The sequence below is a fragment of the Lithobates pipiens genome, unplaced genomic scaffold, assembly GCF_037356315.1.
Source record: "Lithobates pipiens isolate NorthernLeopardFrog02 unplaced genomic scaffold, aLitPip1_a1.2 Scaffold_8, whole genome shotgun sequence".
Taxonomy (NCBI): Eukaryota; Metazoa; Chordata; class Amphibia; order Anura; family Ranidae; genus Lithobates; species Lithobates pipiens.
The window spans coordinates 469840414-469863761 of NW_027507903.1; the positions used below are offsets into that span (position 1 = coordinate 469840414).

General features: G+C 42.2%; 1 protein-coding gene across 3 annotated transcripts in view; it reads left to right on the forward strand.

Moving 5' to 3' along the window:
* Window positions 1-21517, forward strand: part of DERA (deoxyribose-phosphate aldolase) — a 40083-nt gene extending 18566 nt beyond the window's left edge. For all 3 annotated transcript variants that reach the window (XM_077468611.1, XM_077468610.1, XM_077468612.1), the window contains 3 exons: window positions 18718-18830; window positions 20388-20537; window positions 20714-21517. In XM_077468611.1, the coding sequence (XP_077324737.1) occupies window positions 18718-18830; window positions 20388-20537; window positions 20714-20770 (320 nt within the window). In that variant the 3' untranslated portion in view covers window positions 20771-21517. The remainder of the gene's footprint in view (window positions 1-18717; window positions 18831-20387; window positions 20538-20713) is intronic.
* The last annotated feature ends 1831 nt before the right edge of the window (window positions 21518-23348 follow it).

Consider the following 23348-nt stretch of genomic DNA (forward strand, 5'->3'; position numbering starts at 1 on the left):
TTAGGACTATGTGTACCAAAAAGACACCACAAAGACCAAACAGGTACCAAAGGTTTCACCCCCCAGGGGATAGGAACTCCAGTGGTGTCTCCACACTGTCATCCTCGCCAGAAATACCAATTTCAGGGTGAGTCATTGGAACAAATTGATGGTGCAGCTTAGCTGCTTCTCTCATCTCAGCCCCTCTATACATGATGAAGATGCGTTTTCCTGTTCCATGCATTACTAGAGCCACTTATCCACTTAGGCATTTTCTCCCTCCAAAGAGATTCTTAGTTCTCTATCCCATAGAGGAGAAATTTACCAAAAGATGGATTGTACCAGCAGTTGACGCTGCGATTTCCAGTGTGAATAAGTCTAATTAGTCCAGTAGACAATGCACAAATGCTTAAGGATCCACAGATAAAAGGTTGGAATTCCTGTCAAAATCCTCTTTTTTTTCTTTGGCAGGTGTGGTTACTCAGCCTGCAGTTGCTGCAATAGGCACCTGTCAGTCCCTAACGGACCAGTTTAGACAGGCCCTTAAAGAGGTTCCTGTATAACAAGCCCGGGATTTGGCCAACTACCAAAAGCATAATGATTTGCCATAAACGCCATTAAAGTTTCTATTCACCAGGCGTCCCGCCTTGAGCTTGTGCTAGTACACATGCTTAGAATCCTGTGGTTAAAAAATTGGTCAGCTGAAGTACCATGCAAAAAGCTCCTGACTGGTTTTCTTTTTCATGGGGATCGGCTATTTGGGGATGATTTGGACAAATGCATCCAAACGATTTCCAGCGGGAAAAGTACTCTTTTGCCAGTCAAAAGAATAAACGCCCTTCATTAAGCAGATTCCTTCTCCTGCGCCAGGGGCATCTGCCCAGGCATTAGTGACGGCCTCCGCTGTCAGACTTTAGAGGAAGACCTCAAGGTCGGGCCCAGGCACAAAAAGTCCTGGGGCCGGAATCCTGCAAAACAGAATTCTAAAGCGTCATTATGAAGGGGCTCCCCCCACCAGGGTGGGGGGGAAGACTTCTGCAGTTCTCAGAAGTCTGGCAAAAGGAAATTCAGGAAAGATGGGTCATCTCCACAGCAACTCTAGGGTACAAACTGGAATTTCGGGACTCGTTTTCTGAGGTCAAACTTTCCCAAAGATCCAGGCAAAAATCTGTTTCGGGCACTAGACCGATTTAATGGCTCAGGGGGGGATCATACAAATCCCCACAGAAGAGCAAGTTTTGGGGTTTTATTCAAACCTCTTTATGGTACCAAAACCAAATTGAGATGTCAGACCCATTCTAGATCTAAAAAATCTAAATCGGTTCCTGAAGATCTGCTCCTTTTGCATGGATTAGATCGGGTTTCTATCCTACAAGGAGGAGAACTTCTGGCATCTATCGACATCAGGGATGCATATCTGTATGTTCCTATATTTCCCGCTCACCAAAGGTTTCTGCGGTTTAGGGTAGAACAGCAGCATTTCCAGTATGCATTACAACCAGTTACCTCTAAAAAGGCTGGAGTACTTGGGTCTGACCATAGACACAGCACAGGAAAGCTGTGTTTGCCTCAGGCAAAGATCAGTTCCATAAGCGAGCTGGTACGGATGGCCAGGTCGAAAGGAGATATCTCCATTCACCATTGCATGGGGTTGTTGGGAAATATGAGGCTTAATTCAAAGCGGTTCCCGTATGCCCAGTTCCATTCGAGACTGTTGCAAAACAGTATCCTGTCTTCTTGGAACAAAACGATTCAAGCTTTAGGCTTGCCAATGCGACTGTCCCCAAAGGTGTTCCAGAGCCTCAGTTGGTGCTCGGTATCCGGAAATCTGCAGATGGAAAAACCCTTCATACCAGTTACCTGGCAAGTGGTAACGACAGATACCAATTTTTAAGGTTGAAGAGCAGTACTGGAAAAGACAACTCTCCAGGGACAGTAGTCCAGAACCGAAAAAGCCTTGCCCATCAACATCCTAGAGATTCGGGCAGTGCGTCTAGCTCTGAAACCCTGAACATTTAGGTAACGGGATTGTCCTGTCAGTTTCAAATCCGACAATGCCACAGCTGGGGCCTATATCAATCGCTAAGGGGGCTCTAAGGGTCACGCAGCTCAGAGTGGCGGACCATATTCTAGCTTTGGTGGAAAAGGATGTTCCTTGTCTATCGGCAGTCTTCATTCTAGGAATAGAGAATTGACAGGCGGACTACGTGAGTCACCAGCAGTTCCCAGGGGAGTGGTCCCTTCACCCCAAAATCTTTCTGGCTATATGCCAAAGATGGGGGATCCTGGACGTAGATCTTTTGGCGTCCAGGTTAAATGTGTAGTTGGTCAGCTTTATGTCGAGGACAAGGGATCCACTCGCTTTCAAAACAGATGCTTGGTGACCCCAGTCAGTTTTCACTAAGTTGGGCTTTATTACCTATTCAGTTGCTGCCACGGCTGCTTTGCTTTCCAGCTTGCTACTGCAAGCCAGTAATTATTATAGCCCTAGCATGGCCCAGAACGTCCTGGTATGCAGAAATCATAAAGATGGTGGTGGAATATCCATAGGTCCCTTCCACTATAGCCAGACCCACTCTCACAGGGGCCGATATTCCATCCTACCTTACAAATGGTTTGGCTATTGAAGCCCACATTCTGAAGAGATGCAGTCTCTCCGGGTCAGTGATTTCTACCTTCATTAATAAAGCCGGCTTCCAGAGTTATATATTATGGACTCTGGAGGGCTTATCTTTCCTGGTGTGAATCCAAAGGTTGCCACCCTTGGAAATATAACATTGGTAGACTTATTGTGTTATAATTTTTTTTTTTTTTTTTTTTAACAAGTACAAATGAAGCTGGCCTTGAGTACTATTAAGGGCCAAGTCTTGGATTTATCGGTCTTATTTCAAAGAACGCTTGCTTCGCATTCTTTGGTCCGGGGTTTTTATGAAAGGGGTAATGCAGCTTATTCCACCAGTTAGACCACCCTTGGGACTCCGAGCGGAGTTGACCACTCTTTCCTGTAAAGAAGCCATATTTAAATTAAGGTGGTTTTAGGTTTTCATCTAAACCAAGATATTGTCCTACCGTCGTGTTTTTTTTTTTTTTTTTTTTTTCCCAAAACCAGGTTCTAGGGTAGAGAACTTGCTATGTTGTCTTAATGTAGTGAGGGTGGTCAAAGTCTATATAAAGACGACTGCTTAGGTCTTAAAGACTGATGTTTTATTATGCTTCTAGAGGGTCCTAGGAAGGGACAGCGTCAAAACCCACTATTAAGTGGATTCAGCAAGTTATAATTCAGGCCTAATGGTTAAAAGGTAAGATTTCACCTTTTCATGTCAAATTGTACTCTACTAAGAGCGCTTAGCACTTCTGGGGCAGTGCATCACAAGCCTCCATGGCTCAGATCTACAAGGCTGCAACTTGGTCTGCAGTCAATGCATTTACCAGATTTTATCAAGTAGATGTAAAAAAGGGCATGAAGATATCGCCTTTGGGTGCAGTGTGCTGCAGGCAGCAGTATAGGTCCTCAAGTCTGTTGGCGCCCTACAGGTTGTGTCTCCCTACCCTTAAATAGCATTGCTATGGGACGTCCCACATGGTAATTACTATGGTGCTCTGTGTCCCGTGATGTATGATAAAGAAAAAAGGATTTTTATAACGGCTTACCTGTAAAATCCTTTTCTTGGAGTACATTACGGGACACAGAGGTCCCGCCCCTCTTCTTCTGCAATTAGCGGACCTCCAGCTGTTGCAGAACTACAAGTCCCGTGAGGCATAGCAAGACTCTGATAGCCACAAGCATGACACCCAGAGGCATGATGGGACTTGTAGTTTTGCAACAGCTGAAGGTCTGCTAATTGCATATCCCTGGTATATTGCTTTGCTACAAAAACTGAGGTGTTCCGTATGGGAGGGGTTAGACCCCTTTCACACTGGGTCATTTTGCAGGCGCTATTGCGCTAAAAATAGCGCCTGCAAACCAACCTGAAACAGCTGCTGCTGTCCCAAGGGCTTTCACACTGGAGTGGTGTGCTAGCAGGACGGTAAAAAGTCCTGCTAGCAGCATCTTTGGAGAGGTGAAGGAGCGGTGTATACACCACTCCAGCCTATTGAAATCAATGGGGCAGCATGGCTATACCGCCTCTGCATAGGCACTTTGTGGTGTTTTTTAACCGTTTCTCAACCGCTGGGGGGGTAAAACCGCCTGCTAAGCAGCCAAATAGTGCAGCAAATCCGACGGTAAATCGGCTCTAAAAATAGCGGCGCTTTACTGTCGACGCACCTCCCACCCCAGTGTGAAAGGGGCTTTATATAGGGAGGCAACTTCCTGTTTAAGGTGTGCCAGTGTAAATCACTTGAAGGTGACCTATAACCCAAATAGTAATTACTATGGTGCTCTGTGTGCCGTGATATACACAAAAAAAGGATTTTAAAGGTAAGTGGTTAGGAAAAAAAAAAATATGATTTTTATTTCACTGTAAGGTATTACTTAAAAGGGACAAGAGGTGAGTCCAGGGATGTCATCAGGGGTAAGGGTTAATATAAAGGGCATAAGAGGTGAGTTCAAGATTAACTATAATATAAAGGGAATGGGAGGTGAGTCCATGGACATTATTGGGATAAAGGGGAGGTACATTTTCATAGTTGGAATATTACTGAAAAACAGTACTCCAGCTGCTGACCCACAGTGCAACCACTCATGCAATATGGGGCTGTGTTGCTCATGGTGTGTGTGTGTGTGTGTGTGTGTTAACATTCTTCACTTTCCTCATAGAAGTATATGGCAGTTCTGTGTATGTTGTGGAGTCAGATCTGAAAGGCACAGAAAACAGATTCTTGTTGGTGCTTTCAGTCATTCAGTACATTGGGGTTTGGTGCTAGCAGCCAGACATTATTGACCCAGAACATTTAGTGCCAAAGTGACCTACATAGCAAAGTTGTGCACACTGATATTAGATATTTTTTTTTTTTTTTTTTTTTTTTTTTTTTTTTATAAATTGTTTATAACAAATAGAATACATCATATCATGAGATACAAAAGGTAAAACATTTTAACTTCTGAAAATACAGAACAATATCGAAACGAGGAACTAGAACTTAACAGGGATACAAATATGGACAAGTAATAGCGACTTCCATCATTGGGTCATTTTAAGCAAAATTTCCAAACCGTATCTCATATCAAGCCTAATTAAATAAGTATTTTTTAGGATAAAGGACATTCAGAGGGTATTTCTAGGGAGGATCATAAGGTTGTATGGTTATCGGATTCATGAGGAAATACTGAATCATCCCAGGTTTTCCATATCTTGTCAAACAAGGGTAAGGTACCCGCGATCTTTGCAGTCAGATGTTCCATCTTGCATATATCTGCTACTATAGAAAGAAAGTGGTGGGAGGGGAAGTAGAGAGCCAATGTCTAGGAATGGCTCTTTTCCCTACCAAGAGTTTTTAAAGGAGCCAAGTTTCTGTAATGCTTTAGAGATACCCGGGATAGAGAGGCCTAAGAAGAAATGTATAGGATTCAATTGAATGGGTGTAGAAAGTAGTTTTTGTAGAAGATTTTGAATCTCATTCCAATATGGGCCAATAACGGGGCACTCAAAGAAGATATGAAAATGAGAGCCCACATCTCCAGCATAGGTTCAAAATGGTGGAGTTACAGGCATGTAATAAGTCAGGGGTTCTATACCAAAAAAACAATATCTTAATGGCCGTTTCTTTCTGCGCTACACATTGTGAGATTTTTGACGATTCCCATGTTTTTCCCCAATATAATAATGAGATTGGCAGATGCAATATTCGGAACCATTTTTTTCATGTAGTTATGTGTGGAGTCTATTAGAAGAGGTGTCTCTGATATTAGCTTTAGACATAGATATCAGCATTGGCAGCCTTCATATTTCTCTCAGGGCAGGTATTCTTTAATCCTAATCCTTTCTAACTGTGTGACTTGCTTACCTTATTAATGATAAAACATGCCCCCTGCCATTACAGCACAGTAATGAAATGATTCATTAATGGTCCCCTTTAATCCTAGGAATGAATATGCCAATCATTCCTAGGAGTAAATGGGATCACTGATGAATTGTTTTTGCTTATAGAATATTTGGGGTTTTCTTGAGACTTGAAAGCTATTTCAAAAGTTTTTATCCATGGTAAAACTATTAGGAAAGGCTGGGTTAGACTGTATACTCTGCTGTAATTTGTGAACAAATTTTGTGGAAAATCAGTAGAGGGTGTTGTGATTGTATAATGCAGTATTATGGCTAGACTCTAGATGGCACTGTGATGGATGCTGCAGTATTATGGATAGACTCTAGATGGTGCTGTGGTGTGTTTATGGATAGACGTTAGATGGAGATGTTATGTTCTGCAGTATTATGGCTGAACTGTAGATGGAGCTTTGACACATGATATTGAATCATGGATAACTAGCATTTGCTTTACCTGTATCTTTCACTTCTGTACAGGATTCTGGGGGTGCCCCATGACGGAAGGCAATTCTTTGACCCTAGGTGCTGTCTGCTTTATGTATATATGTTAAATGATAGCAAAGATGACCTAAGGCTTCATGTGTGGGACGTTTTTACAACCTCTCCTGAACAATTTAACTTTACAGATAGTAACCCACGTTGAAAACATCAGTTTTGCTGCATTTGCATTTTAGAATCGCTTTAAAATTTTTTAAAAAAATTTATTTTTCAAAATAGCCAAAAATGAAAAAGGCATATAAATAAAATGCGGCTAAATGCGAGTTACCGTTTAATAAGCGGTTGGCGCTTGAAATGCCTCCTAAACTCAGCATATGAACCCATTTATTTGTATTCCAAAAAGATCCTCTAAACTCAACTGCCTAGGAACCACTATAAACAACCCTGTGTACATGTACTGATAAGATAACATAGAGGAGAGTTCAGGAGCAGTTGAAAAAAATGCTCAACTGCTCCTAAATGTTCGTTTAGCAGCAGCAGTAGGCCTAACATGCATTACCAACACCATGGATCATAGAAGAGAACCAGTGAAATAGACATTTTGGGGGCCAAGTACGCCACCTTCAGTCAGATGGCCAAAATGTTGCCTATTTTTTTTTGGTTCACTTCTCTGGTCTATGCTGTAGGTAATGTAAGAAAACTTTGTGTACACTCTTTTTTGTATGGCAATATGCTGCTATAGTAATATCTCCTATAGATCTGCTTTTGTTGCCAGATTGTATACTGCTACAGTTGATTTGTGATCTGTACTATTATCCAAAGTGGTTCTAAATCTGAAAAAAAATCTTCTCTGCTTATCCCCCCTCGTACTTGCCTAAGCATGATCTCAATCCAGTGATGTGCACAAGAGCAGCGGGTCTCTCTCTGTTCATTGGCTGAGATGCAGCCATGGGCTCCCGCTGCTGTCAATCACGACAAGCAAGGAGGAAGCGGGGTCGAACTGAGCCACACTCTGTGTCTTAGCCCCTGTTCACATTGACTGCGACTTTGAAATTGTGCTTCACTGGGAGAATGCTAATAGACTGTGGTCACCCAATGGATTAACCAGGAACTAGCACAAACGTAAAGTAAAATGTAGAGATATTCATAGTTCTAATAAGCTATGTAGAGCGCTAAAGAGCTAACAGTGGAGACTCTACTCGGAAAAGTATTTTATCATGGCAAAACAACTTGACTGTTTCCAGCATTAAGCCCTGGTTCACACTGCTGTGATTTATCACGTGACTTGAGAGTTCAAAGTCACATGTCATGTCACGCCCCTTTAACGGCAATAAAACCTTTCTAATTGGTGCGACTCAAGTCGCTCTGACTTAGAACAAGATTCCTGTAGGTGCGCCTTCAAAACGACTTGCATTGACTTCTGTTAAAGAAGTTGTATGCAAGCCAGGATGAAGTTGTGCAGGAATGTCGTATTAAGAGTTGTGTGACTTTGAAGCTGCGGCAGTATGAACAAGGGCTTAGAAAGGAATATGTAGCTTCACACAGAAGAATAAAGTGTGCAAAAGTATTTCCAGAATATTACAATTCTTGCTATACTGTAAATGATGGCCCTCTTTGTACCTTTTTTATTAGAACAATTTTAAAACTATTCCTTCGACTGTTGGCTGTTTCTGGGAAGATTTATGTGAGACCTGGTGCTTCTTTTATTTGGGGTTTACATACAGGTATACTTCTGTTTTTTGCAGGGCAAGGCTTGATACAGTGTAAAGATATTGATGGATATATAAATGTTTTTTTTTTTTTTTTTTCCGTTAAGTATTTTATTGTCTGAAATGAATTATAGGGAACATATAGAAGTACTTTTGCCTAAGCAGAACCCTAAAGTAATCTCCCTTTTATGTCTTGTATTCTTCCTGGAAAAAATAGCAGAGCACCTCCTGTGCCTAAGCATTCTTGATATCAATGCATTACTCTGCCAAGGCAGTTCTTTTCCATAGCCTCCTAGCTGTATGTCTGCAGTTTGGAATCATCTAAGTCACGCTTCTTCTGATGGTCTCACTAGGTTTGGAGTGAGATTTGGTAAAATCACTGCTGTGCTGTTTGCTGTTATTTTAGCTGGAGAGGAAGCTGTATGTAAGAACCTGCAGTACAAGAATCTCCCTGCATTTGCTTCTGGTTCATGCATTCAGTGGATCTGTACTTCCTTCACCTCCCCTGCTTCTTCATAATTCTCCCACCAGTCATGAACTATCGGGTGGGCACCTCTGTCATGAGGAAGCAAAGCCCTGCTTTTACCAAGGTGGATGTCTTCAAACAGACACAATTGAAATGCTGCACACATTGCAAGCATCAATACAGCCCTCATCAAGAGGGATTGTCTGATCCCCAAAACATGTTGAATACTGCTGGTTTATCACTGTTAATTCATAGTCAAGAATAAAGTTATATGGACACTTGATGTGATAGTTTATCGTTCAACCTCAACCTTTTAGCTCATTTCGATTTTTCAAGTCATGTGGCACCCACTCAGTCGGACAGTTCCCCCCCCCCCCCCCCCCCCGCGCTCTTCTAGCGTAGCCTGTCGGTGGAGCTGTGGGCTCCTTTGTACCATGTTTCTTCTTGCCTCCTGCTGTTAAACAACAAAAACAGGGGAAAAAAAAGTGTTTATAGAGCTCAGTAGATGAACTGTGATATATGAGTTAGAGCAGTGACCCCCACCCCATCATATAGAGTTGCTCAGTCCAAGGTATGAATTGTATAGTGAACAAGCAGTGGCTTCTGTGCCATCTGTTCACCCCATACCACACTGAGAATCCTTTATCGTGTCTGTGTATATGCAGTGGTACTGGATAACTTCGGCTACTATTGTACCCTTGCTGGGTGTCCCATGCATACCTGTACCTTTTTAAAGGAGGGTGGTCTCCCTTCAGACAAACCTGCCCTTAATCTGTCTATTGCTGTATGTGCTCCAGTTTGGGAGACTCTCAGCATTGTAGAGCTAGGACCACAGTACGCTGGAGTGCCTTGACTTGGCCACTGTGGCTTGCATATGTGTTTGCAAATGTGTGCAACTGAACCCCTTGTTTTTAATGTCAACTGTTAAACAGGGGCAATTTTTTGTTTTGTTGCAGGCTAGCTGGTAAATGTGCTGGATATTTGTTTCTTTTTGATGTGCATTGCCCTTCCATGTTTCTTGCTGCAAAGGCCAGTTATAGGTTAGTGTAGTTGCAATTTGCTTTTACCTTTGGCAAATTGGTGTGGGGATATACTGGATACCTTCAGCTGCCATTGTGCCCTTTCTGGGTGTCCTGTACCTTGTTTTAAGGAGGGGTGGGCTCCCTCCAGGCAAACCTGCCCTTAATCTGCCCATTGCTGTATGTGCTCCAATTTGGGGAACTCTCAAAATTATTAGGGCTGCAGTACCCTGGGATGCCTTGATGTGGCAACTGCAGTTTACACATATGTTTGCAGATGTGTGTGACTAAACAGGCTAGCTAGTAAGGCAAGAGTTGTTTGGTCACTGTAACAATAGACATGTTTGCTGCAAACTGAAGACCGTATTTAACCTAATAACTGTGAAGCATGGTGGTTTGAAATATTATGGATTAGGGGTGCTTTGCTACTTCAGAGCCTGAGTGACTTGTAGCTGAGTCAGCTGTATGTTCTGCACCATACCAAAGTGTGCTTAGTAAGAATATGAGACCATCTGTACAAAAGTTGAATCTGAACCTGAAATGGGTCTTTCCACAAAATGATCTAAAGCACACTAGTAATTCACTAAGAAATGTCTCAAAGAAGAAATTGAGGGTTAGGGACTGTCCTAGTTAAAGCGTTTTGTTTTATTTATTTTGAAATTGTGCAGGGAGATTTTGAAACATATTTCCTGAAATGGAATTTCAGTTTTAAATTCATACAGGGGAGCCCACAAACCTCTTGCAAGTATTTCGCTTGTCAATATCCTGAGAGGTTATATATTTTTTTTTTTCTACATGTGGCAATACCAGCTTTTGATGTAAGGGTGTACATTATTGCATCTATTGACATTTCTGTTGAATTAATGAGTGTAAAGGCAATATTCCAGTATATTATATTTTATCTGTAGGCACTGTTTGAATAAAGATCTGATGTTTGTGTGTTTAAATATGTTGAAAAACAAAAATGTATTACATTTCAGCTCCCCAGTTCTTGAATGTGGTAGCTGCATTTTGTTTTGTTTTTTTTGTTTTTTTTTTTTTTTTTTTTTTGTGTTTCTCCTATATTTTTACTTTGTGATCCAGCCAGTAAGGCCTCATGCACACTAGATGGCTAAAAACTGCTGTAAAATACTGGACTTGCTGGCCTAGTGTGTACGCCATGTTTAGTAGCTGTAGCATTAAGGAGCAGGGCCATCGGCATCCTTAAAGTGGTTGTATACTCAATTTTTAAACTTTTACCTACAGGAAAGCCTATAATAAGGCTTACCTGTAGGTAAAAAAAAAAATCTCCTAAACCTGTACGGTTTAGGAGCTATTCCCCTCAGTATGCGCCGCTGACTGCAGTGGCGCATGCGCACAAGGGGATTCTCGGCCTGAAAATTCGGCAGTGGCCGGCCGGCCGGAATGAAATCTCCCGCGTGCATGCGCGGGAGTGACAATATCGCGGCTCCGGCCACTCACAGCGCCGGAGCTGCGATTCCCGGAAGAAACGCCTCGTTCTAAGGTAAGTATTTCATAATGAGCTAGTATGCGGTGCATACTAGCTCATTATGCCTTTTGCTTTGCAGGTTTAAAAAATAAAAATAAATAAATAATGTGCGGGTTTACTACCGCTTTAACAGCCAGTGAATAGTTTGTTGTTAAGGAGCGGGCTGGGAAGCTGGCCGCTGCTTCCTTAACAGATGACTCATCAGCTGTCAGTGGGGTTCCCCGCTGGCAGCTGAATGAAAAAATAAAAATAAATAAAATTCCGGCATTACATAAATGTAAAAAAAAACAAACAAACAAGGGAATTCTTGGTTGGTGACATCACAAGGGTGGTGCCACTTGGCAATGTCACCGGGTGGCCCTGCCCCTTTAGTTATTTAACGCTGAGTTCCACCCGTTTTTTAGTTTATTAAGTCAGCAGCTACAAAAAGTGTATACAGAGGGGTTTATTTTTTATTCCTTTTTCTTTTTTTGGGGTCAATGGTGGCACCATGATTGATGATGGGGACATTTTTTAGATATTATTATTTATTTTTTTAATAAAGGACTTGTCAAAAACTCATGGTGTTATGTGTGTGTGTTTTTTTTTAAATTAAAAACACACACACGAGTTTTTGACAAGTCCTTTATTAAAAAAAAATAAAAAAAAATTATATTATATATATATGCACGCACGCACGCACGCACGCACGCACACACACACACACACACATATATTTAATATAATTTTTTTTTTTTTTTTTTTTTTTTTTAATAAAGGACTTGTCAAAAACTCGTGTGCGTGTGTGTTTGTGTTTTTAATTTAAAAAAAACACACACACATAACACCATGAGTTTTTGACAAGTCCTTTATTAAAAAAATAAATAATAATATCTAAAAAATGTCCCCGGCTGTACATCCATCATCAATCATGGTGCCACCATTGACCCCCAAAAAAAAGAAAACAAAGGGGGGGGGGGGAAACTTTCAGATTCCGATAAGCACCTTTCCCGCAGATCCCCCCACAACCTCCGGCCAAGGGAGATATCCTTGTTCCTATCAAAGTGGGGACTAGGTGCTTTTGGGGGGGGCAGAGTGGCCTGATATGGTTTTCCAGGCCGCTTGCTCGGATAAGGGACTGGTATGGATTTAGGGGGGCCCCACGCCACTTTTTTCAATTTTTTTTTTTTTTTTTTTTTTTTTTTTTTTTTTTTTTTATTGGCCGCAATTTTTTATTTATGTTAGTTGTCAACGGGGAATCCTGCTGATAGCCGATGACTGACTCATCTGGTAATGCCACCGTACTGGACCTTAATGTTGATTGGACCCTGGGCAAAAACTTTCTAACCCCCCCACCATGCAATTTTGCTCTCCACTTGCTTTAAGACTTAAAATAAATAACAGCTAGACTCAAAATCGGTTTACTGTATCAGATCAGGCAGCGATTGCGATTGGTTGCCAGAGGTTACAGCATATCATTGCCACTTACTGACTGGTTGTTAGAGGTTACAGCATACATTAAGGCTCACTGATTAGTTGCTAGAGGTTAGCAAATGATTGATGCTTGTTGATTGGTTTCTAGATATTAACTGTACTGTAATACTGCTCACTGGTTGCTAGAGGTTACAGCACATCATCACCTCCTGGCAGTGCTGGGGGGGGGGGGGGGGGGGGTGTGATCAATGTCAATGCAGATTTTTTTTTTTTTTTTTTTCCCCGACTGCCAATATAAAGAGCAGTTTCAACACTGACCACCAATGTAATAAGGGTTTACACTGACCACTAATGTAAGGGGGACATTCACACTGGCCACTAGTGTAAATGAAAGGATTCTACACCAAGCACCAATGTAATGAGAAGACTTAAAAATGACCACCAATGTAACAGACATTTTAGCCTGCGTTCACATTTTGTGTATGTCGTGAACGTTTTCAAAATCACTTTCCTGACACCACAGAAATGTGCGGCCCTTTAGCAGATAAACAGCAGTGCCATTAATTGTTAATGAGACACACACGCATCTGCTGACATGTGCTGTAGCACCGTGTGATTTTGAAAAAAGGGTTAGGGACTTTCTTCCACATTTCTAGTGCATAGAGCAGCCCGTTGGAATAAATGGGCTGCCCTAAACGTGACCTACAGTCAGGTCCATAAATATTGGGACAACGACACAATTCTAATCTTTTTGGCTCTATACACCACCACAATGGATTTGAAATGAAACAAGCAAGATGTGCTTTAACTGCAGACTTTCAGCTTTAATTTGAGGGTATTTACATCCAAATCAGGGGAACAATGTAGGAATTACAACAGTTTGTATATGTGCCTCCCACTTTTTAAGGGACCAAAAGTAATGGGACAGATTAACAATCATCCATCAAAATTTCACTTTTTAATACTTGGTTGCAAATCCTTTTGCAGTCAATTTCAGCCTGATGTCTGGAACGCATAGACATCACCAGATGCTGGGTTTCATCACCGGTGATGCTCTGCCAGGCTTCTACTGCAACTGTCTTCAGTTTCTGCTTGTTCTTGGGGCATTTTCCCTTCAGTTTTGTCTTCGGCAAGTAAAAAGCTCAATTGGATTCAGGTCAGGTTATTGACTTGGCCATTGTATAACATTCAACTTCTTTCCCGTAAACTCTTTGGCTGCTTTCGCAGTATGCTTCGGGTCATTGTCCATCTGCACTGTGAAGCGCTGTCCAATGAGTTCTGAAGCATTTTGCTGAATATGAGCAAATAATATTGCCCGAAACACTTCAGAATTCATCCTGCTGCTTTTGTCAGCGGTCACATCATCAATAAATACAAGAGAACCAGTTCCATTGGCAGCCATACATGAATACGCCATGACGCTACCACCAACATGCTACACTGATGAGGTAGTATGCTTTGGATCATGAGCAGTTCCTTTCCTTCCTCATACTCTTCTCTTCCCATCACTCTGGTACAAGTTGATCTTGGTCTCATCTGTCCATAGGATGTTATTCCAAAACTGTGAAGGCTTTTTTAGATGTTTGGCAAACTCTAATCTGGTCTTCCTGTTTTTGAGGCTCGCCAATGGTTTACATCTTGTGGTGAGCCCTCTGTATTCACTCTGGTGAAGTCGTCTTTTGATTGTTGACTTTGACACATACACCTACCTCCTGGAACTCTGAACCATTTATCTGTGATGCCGGCTTATGGCTTGTGGCACTAAATGTTCGGAAGCTATATATCAGCTTGTTTATAACTAGGATGCCCATACGTGGGTCAAAAATTCTGGTTCTTGCTGAACCGGCGGAATTTCAATCCCGTGTATCCATGTATTGCTGGTTTAAGACAGAAAGTGTTACTGGCAGGATCATCAGGTGAAAAAGGCAAAATGTCTATTCTGGATTGTTTAATTTATCAGTGAATGTCTGTAATTATAAGCTGTACTGTCAGCTAAAGAGACTTTTTTTTTTTATTATTATTTATTTATTTTTTCTTGGTGCTGCCGAGAATTCGATGATCACATGTGCAAATAATGGCAAGTTCTTGGTAAAAAGGCTATCGGGATTATTACTGTGTACTCCACCATTTCTAACATCCCTGGTGTTCAGTATTATAGCTATAGTGTTTTGCTAATCACGCGGCTTAAGCTATTTATGTTAGTAATACCTTTTTAAGATATTGCAGAGAAACAGAATGGACTGTTCAGTCATAATGCGACTTTTTAATCTCTTCTTCTTTCCACAAAGTCTAAAAAAGATTTTGCGAATTGAATAATAATTTGATCCGTTAATCTTTTGAAGGTAGTAATTTTATTGTGCCCTCTCTGCTGTCTCTGCGGCACACAAATGAATAGTGCTTCATTATAGCAGACTGCATTTAATAACCATTATCCATTATCATGTAATTAAGACTCCCTGTAACGAATCATGAGGACAATGCAAAAATACATAGTACATTTCTTTAATGAACTGGAAAATGTTCATCTTGTTCTATTTAGTAATGAGTTGCTGAATAGTCATTAAAGCCACTGGAGAACAGGATGAGATGGATTCTAAAGACTGTCTTCAGCTTGTGCTTAATCTATTAGAATTAAAATTTCATCTTCTATTTTTATCAACAGCTGATTAAAAGTCATTCTGTTTGACCAAATTGATTAGAAGACCATATACAGGGGCAGCTGTTGTTTAATGAAAGTTTTTAATGAAACTGTACCAGGGAGACTGGTAATTATAGGCCTTATAAAAGCTGGAACTACTCAGCCAGCATAGAACGTCCATTGTGTGCCTGATGATTTAACGCAGTGTGGGGGTGGGGCGCCTGATATTAGCTTGCCCCTCAATATGCCACATAGCACAGCGACTTCCATATAATGGTCAAGGCAGAGAGCTTCTTGTTTGTCCTTCAGACAGGTGATTAGGTGTGTAAGGGGAAACCTAGCCAACCATGTATGTGGTCTGGTCACGTCTCTGAGTTGATTGGTGTCTAGTCACCGCTACATATTGGGTGATGAGGGATGAGAGGTGGTTAGTGTCTGGCCTTCTCTATGTACAAGGTAATAGGGGGGTGAGAGGTTAGTTTGTGTCTGGTCCCCTCAATGTACTGGGTGATGAGGGGTGAGAGGTGATTGGTTTCTGGTCTTCCCTATGTAATAGGTGATGAGAGGGGACTGTTGCCTGGACTCTATGTACTGGGGTATGAGGGGATCGATATCCGTTATCTTTGTACCAGGTGATGAAGGGTTACAGGTTGGTGGTATCTGATCTATGTAGCTGGTGATGAGAAGTGATTGGTATCTGGCTTCATCTATGTACAGGCTGATAAAGGGTGAGAGGTGTCTGTTCTCTTCTATGTACTGGCTGGTGAGAGGTGTATGGTGTAGGGTCCATTCCATCTTACTGGAGATGAAGAGTGACAGATGATTCTTGTCTAGTCTGTTCCCTGTTCCAGGTGATGGGGGTGGTTGGGGGGGGGGGCTTGGTTTCTGGGTCAAGGGTCTCCAAACTTTCTAAACAAAGGGCCAGTTTACTGCCATTCAGACTTTAGGAGGGCCGGATTGTGGCCAGTGGGAGTAGAAAAGGTCCCAACGTTGGTGGGGAAAAAAGAATGCCCCATTGTTTCAGTGAGGGTAATTGTGCCACATTATTGGTGTAGGTGGGAGGGATGGTCGTTGATGTCACTGGACCCCATCATTGTTATCATTCAGAAGAATTGTGTTCCATGATTGATGTAATTGGGCCCCATTGCTCATGTCATTAGGAAGAGAGAGAGGGGTAAGTGGTGTATGATGTCCTTCATGTGCTTGGTGATGAGGCATGAGAGGTGATTAATGTTTGGTCTCTATGTTCAAGTGATGTCTAAAGTGATTGCTATAGGGTTTCTTCTCAGTACCAGATGACGAGGGGTGAAAGGTGATTGGTTTCTGAAGTACTGGGTGATGAGGAGTAAGAGGTGATTGATGCTTGGCTTCCTCTCTGTACTGGGTGGTAAAGGGTGAGAGGCGATTAGTGTTTGGCCTCTCCTGTGTACTAGGTGATGATTTACTGTAGGGTCTATTCCATGTTCCGGGTGACGAGAAGAGAGAAGTAATTGGTGTCTGGTCTCTCGTGTTCTAGATGATGGGCGATTGGTTTCTGGTCTCCTCCATGTTTCGGGTGATGAGTGGTGAATGGTGTAGGATCCCCTTCATGTTCTGAGGGATGAAGAGTGAGAGGTGATTGCTCTGTGTTCCGAATGTTAAGGGGTTAGAGGCAAGTGCTATAGGATTTCTTCCATGTTCCGGGTGATGATGGTTTAGAGGTGACTGGTATCTGGTCTGGTCTGTTTACCAGATTATGAGGGGCGAAAGGTGACTGGTGCTAAATCTCATCCAAGTACCAGGTTATGAGTGAGAAGTGATTGGTACCTGGCTTCCTCTCTTCTAGGTGATGTTTGAGAGGTGATTGGTATATGGTCTTTTCTATTTACCAGGTGGTGAGCTGTGGGAGGTGATTGATGTCTGAACTCTTTTGTGTCCTGGTTGATGAGGAGTGAGGTGATTGGTGTAGGGTCTCTTCCATTTTCAGGGTGATGAGGAAAGAGGAGAGTTATGTCTGGTCACCTGTCTGTACTAGGTTATGAGGCCTGAGAATGGAATTGGTGTCTGATCTGTTCCATATACCAGGTGATGACAGGTGATTGGTGTCTGGCTTCCTCTGTGTTTCGGGTGATGGTAAGAGATTGGTGTCTAATCGCTTAGGTTTTTTTCCGGCGATGAAGAGTGAGAGGTGTAAGATCTCCTTTTGTGTTTTTGGGTGATGAGAGATGATTAGGGCTTGGTCTTCTCTATGTTCCAAGTTATGAAGTGTGAGAAGTGATTGTTATAGGGTTTCTTCCATGTATCAGGTGATAATGGTTGGGAGGTGAATGCTATCTGGTCTCTTCTACATACCAGATCACGAAGGGTGAAAGGTGATCGTTGACTCATTTTATCCAAGTACGAGGTAATGGGGGGGGGGGGGGGGGGGGGGGTGAGAAGCGATTGGGGCCTGGCTTCTTTGTGTCCTGGTTGATGAGGAGTGAGAGCTGATTGAAGTAGGGCCCATTCAGATTTTCCTGGTGATGAGGAAACAGAGAGGATTGGTGTATGATCTCTTCCTAGTAATAGGTCATGAGAGGTGTGTCGTGTACTGGGTGATGAGGTGTGAGAAGTGATTGGTGACTGATCTTTTCTATGTACTAGGTAGTGAGGAGTGATTGGTGTTTGGTCTCCTCTGTTTTGGGTGATGGTAAGTGATTGGTGTCTGGTCTCTTCCATGTTTTGGGTGATGAAGTGGTGTAGGGTCTTGTTGATGTTTTGGATGATAAGTCATAGTTGACTGACGTCTGGTCTCCATTGTGTTCTGTGTAATGAGGGGTGAGCTGACTAGTGTTTGGTCTCTTCCATGTTCTGAGCGAAGAGGGGTTTTTGCTCTTTGAATTTGTGTGCATTGTGTGAAGTGGATTAAGGGAAACTTTGTATTTGATCCTTTTTATTTGCTTTTTTTTTTTTTCTTTCTTTTACAACAGGGTATTTGGTCTGTTTTCTTTGCAATGTTTACATCATTTCGGGGAACAACATTTTTTATTTTTTTTTTTTTTGTGTGAACATTCATAATGTCTGGGGTGTCAGTTGCTAACTGATAGTAGTAATGGTGGCAGTGTAGTGATTTTGAATGTATGTACCAGTTTTGAGCATTAATATGTTCCATCACTGTGATGAGACCAAATATATTGGGCTATAAATCAATCACAGTATTTCACTTTTACAGATATTGTATTTTACTTTTCAAGTGGAGAAAACGGCAAAAAAGAACAATGACCCAACCTTGGGGAAATGCCTTTTACCGTTTTCCTTCAAAATATAAAAATAATGAGCTTCAGCTGGCCAAGGATATGCTTCAAAAAAAAGGAAACTTTTGGAGGGAAAAAGAGTTGAACCATATTAGGGAAATGGATTTTGCCTTTAAAATAGCGTAACATAAGATTTTTCCCATAAATATAAAAGAGTAAAATTGGGGAAGAAACTACCAAAGTAACATTCTGTTTTTCCCGTTTTTGCTAAAAAAAGAGATGAACCCACCTATAGTTCTAAATCTGAGGACACAGAACCAGTCATCGTTGCTGACTCATGCCTTGATAAAGCTCTCTATCCATTTCATTGCAGGTTCTGATTTCATCAAAACTTCCACTGGGAAGGAATCTGTAAACGCTACTTACCCTGTTGCCCTAGTCATGGTTCGAGCAATTCGGGATTATTACTGGAAGACTGGCATAAAGGTAAATCTGAGGGGGTGTCATGCTGTTATAAGCTATGTTTTTTTTTTCCCCCCAAGTTTTAGAATGGGGGATAGTGATAGTCCTGTCACACAGGTGTACACTAGTACTGCATATGGTGAAGAGATGATGGTGGTTCTAAGAGACCAAGAAGATGACTTCCAGTCTAGTCCCTTAGGAGAGGTATGTGGGTCCAGTACATTAGGAGCCAGGTTGCCACATGACCCCTCAGGAGGGCAATGGCAGTCTGGTCACTCAAGAGGGGAATGATGGTCTAGTCACTCGGGAAGGGAACGTAGGTCCAGTTACTCAAGAGGGCAATGGTAGTCTGGCCACTATGGAAAGGGTAGTAGTTGTGTAAGGGCTTGTTCACACCTGCTCAAAATACTGACCCTTCTCAAACGCTCCTATAGCATTAATGCACGTCGGGTGCAGGAAATGAGCTTTTAATGAGCATTAAAACCCCCCCCCCCCCCTAAATGCCCTATGTATGATTGCGGAGCAGTTGACTAGCGCTTTTTGCTTGTTAAAACTGCACCACAAGTGCTTACAATAGCTGGTTACTAAGGAGCAGGCTGGAAAGCTGGCCGCCGCGTCAGTAGGGGAAGACCGGAGGAAGAAGACTCTGAGCTACGATGGGGGACATTCTTCAATTATTAAAGGACTTGTCAAAAAACTTTTATTTATTTTTTTGTAACGCTACACATTTTTGGGGGTGAATGGGTAGGAGTACAATGTACCCCATAATCATTCACATGGGGGGCCTGGGATTTGTTGGCCCCATTGTTAAAGGGGGGGCTTCCAGATGCCGATAAGCCCCTCGCCCGCAGACCCCCACAACCACCAGCCAGAGTTGTCGGGAAGAGGCCTTTGTGCCCATCAACATGGAGACCAGATGCTTTGGGGTGGGGGGTTAGAGCAGAGCACCCCATATTGAGGGCATGTGGTCCGGGGGGGGGTTCTCGCTCATCCTGTCCGGCCCCTCCCTCTTTCCTGATCTGCTGGGCTGCATGCTCGGATAAAGGTCTGGTATGGATTTTGGTGTGTGTGTGTGTTTGATTCTGATATGGATTTTGAGGGGAAACCCCACACCAAAAAAAATAAAATAAATCAAAGGGCCTGGTATGGACCGGGGGGGACCCCCCCCCTTTTTTTTTTTTTTTTTTTTTTTAGCTGTCAGCAAGGAAGCCTGGTGACTCATTATTGGTTGGTGGTTAAGGACATGGTGGGCAGCTTCTTGGCCCACTCCTTGGCAACCAGCTAAAATTCTCATTGTACTAACACACCGCAACTGCCCTGCAAATGCGCCACAATCGTATGCACACAGGATGGAATAGTCTTGTTATACAGTGTAGTGAGTGTACTTTTACACAGTAGGCGGATGGTATTAGAAGAGTGAGGGTAGATGGCAAATGTCACATAAGATGAGCGTGATAGTGTTGTCAGGTATGGTGGTGCTTTCACTTGGAGGGAGGGGCTACATTTGTGTCAGATGCAGTATGAGGGAAAATTATGGTCCTGTTTTGGATTTTATTTGAGGATTATTATGTCTTCTGTTAGGTAGGATTTAAACCTGCTGGAGGCATTCGTAGTGCGAAGGAGGCTTTGGTCTGGCTGTCTCTGATCAAGGAAGAGCTGGGCGATGAGTGGCTAATGCCAGAACTTTTCCGTATTGGAGCCAGTACACTGCTGTCAGATATTGAAAGACAGGTACAGTAGAGTCCTGCACAAGTTGTTTGACCTCCCACACATGTGATCATTGATCCCAGCTCAAATCAGAATTATCATAATTTTATTTTTCTTTAGTCTAAAGCAAAAGTATTCATTAAAATGTAATTGTTTCATAGTATTTATTATTAAAACGTCTGTTTTGATTTGTGGGACAGATCTACCATCACGTGACGGGCAGGTACGCAGCGCACCATGACCTCCCAATGGCTTGAGTGGCCAATATACGAATTCACAAAGAGCCGAAAAGCTGAAGGAAGAAACTGGAGACCTTAATGAATACCTCATAAGAAATTTTTATCCTCAGGACTTAATTGGCTATTCTTATATGGTTCCTCCCTCCTGTGTTTGCCACTGTCCCCATCCAGGCAGTAGAGTCTTTCAGATATTGCCTTGTCTACATTCCTTTACCCTGAAGCATAGAGTACTCTTTGCCACCTTCATTCCTATAAGAAGGCACTTTTCTCCTTCATTCTGAAGAGACTGCGCTTCCCTGTGCCTTTGCTCTGATGAGATGGCGCTCATTTCCGCCATCACGCTGATGAGAGCGTGCTGCCTGAGCTCAGGCTTTAGCTCTCACACAGAGAGGGGTGTGACTAAGTTGATTAACAACCTTGAATTTGAAATCGACTGTGATGATTCCCATCATGCTGGAATGACAACCCCCCCCCCCCCCCCCCCCCCCCCATCAATGCGGTTTCCAAGAAAAACTGTCATTGGCTGTTTTCCACTGTGGTGTTCATGTTGTTATGTACAGCATGTAGTAGGGGTTTCCTTCTTAATTTGTGAGCTTGTAAAGGACATTTTGCACTTGTAACTGTTGTCATTTTAAATCTGAACATTAATCGGTAAACTGATTTTCTCCTACCTCTTCTGATCTGTCCTGATATTATATGTTCAGCAGAATGTTTCATAAAGCATATGCAATAAACTTTGACTTTTAGCAGTTTCACTAAACAAAACTCATTTCATGCATTGATTTTTGTCAGTAAAATTACTTCAAACACATTTCCTGTGCAATATGCAGTGGGGTTAATTTAGTAAAACTGGTGCAGATCCGCATAGAAACTGATCAGCTTCCAGGTTTTATTGTCAAAGCTCAATTGAACAAGCTGAAGTTAGAAGCTGATTGGCTACCATTCATAGCTGCATAAAATTTTGTACTCTAGTTTTAGGCTCCATTCACCCCTTAACGTTCTGGATCGCAGACAGAACCACGGCAATTCTGCCCATGATTCCAGAATCTCAGCAGAACGCATTTGCAATGGAATTATTTCTTAATGGCACCCCAAATGCGGGGAGGGGGCAATTTTGCCACAATTGTCGAGCGACAAATCATGCTGCAATTGTGGCAAAAGTCACGACTGCAAATGCTCCTGGCTCTGTGCATGCATACATGTGGTACATGAGCTTCTTTTGGAATGGAGGGAGGCCCATTCAAATGAATGGCGCTGCTCCAAAAACAAGAAGCAGCTACAGATTGCTCACGTGTGAATGGAGCTTTAGTAAATCAACCCCAGTGTGATTGCTATGTTGTGTGCCTGCTATCTGGTTGTCATATAAGATGGGTGTGTTACATTGGTATGGTACACATGGTTTATGCAAGTGTGTCATAGTATGTGATGAGTGCAGTATATGAAATGTTATATGTTGTGGGTGCCGTAAGTCGAGATGTTATACACTGTGGTTACAGTACATCGCCATGTTATACAATGTGGGTGTGGTACCTCAGGATGTTAAACACTGTGGGTGTAGTACCTAAGCCTGTTAAACACTGTGGGTATGGTACATCAGGATGTTATACTGTGTGTTTGGTACCTTGGGATGTTATACTGTGGGTGCAGTATGTTTGGATGTTATAAACTGTAGGTATGGTATGTTGAGATGTTAAATACTGTGGGTATGGGATGTTGTACACTGTGTGTGCGGTACACCCATATTATGGTGTTTTGTGTTCAACCTGTCCCTTCTGATTAGGTATATAAAGCGTTGGATGCATGTATAATTCCTAACTTGTTCTGGCATGGGCTGCTATTATTTCCACACATTTATGGTAAATATCAGTAAAGTAAAACGACTGAGCAGCAATATATATTTTTTATTCGATGCTCGCTTGGTGATTCCCTGATTACTGGGCCTGCTGGGCATTGTGTTCTTCTCCCAGAAGACCTTTACCAGAGAGCTTCCATTGTTTTTTCATCTTCCTACATGCAGAGAGGATGGATGGAGATGAGGCTGAAGACACCCAAGGTTACTATACAAGACAGAGCAACAGAGGAAGAAAGTGATGCGAAGGGGTAGGGGCACAACTAAAACCCCCAACCCTATTTTCTATCCCAGTGACATGTGTTGTCCCTTCAGCATAGAAGGCCCAGCTGTTTGATCATCAGCTTTATGTACCTCTATGATGGTAGAGTATAGAATGAGTTTGGAAGAATCCTGTAAAAGATACAAGATTGAATCGCCGTGCAAGTTCACAGCTTCTGTTCCCTGCAGGGCCTTTTTTAAATTTTTTAAAGATGATCTTTTTACCACAAACTAAATTTATTTTTACATTTTGGATTGCATATATTAGGAGGTATTACACAAAGAATAACAATATTTATAGACCGCTCATCAGATAGTATTCTTTTCAGTAGGGGTTCACCGAATGGGTGCCGAAACCTATACTGAAAATAAAATACCGTAGACTAGGCCGAAAGCCGATAGCAAAAATTTTCAAAAAATATATATCTTTATATAGGATATGGTCAGAGACTGGGGACATGGTACAGGAGATCAATGCAGCCTCAC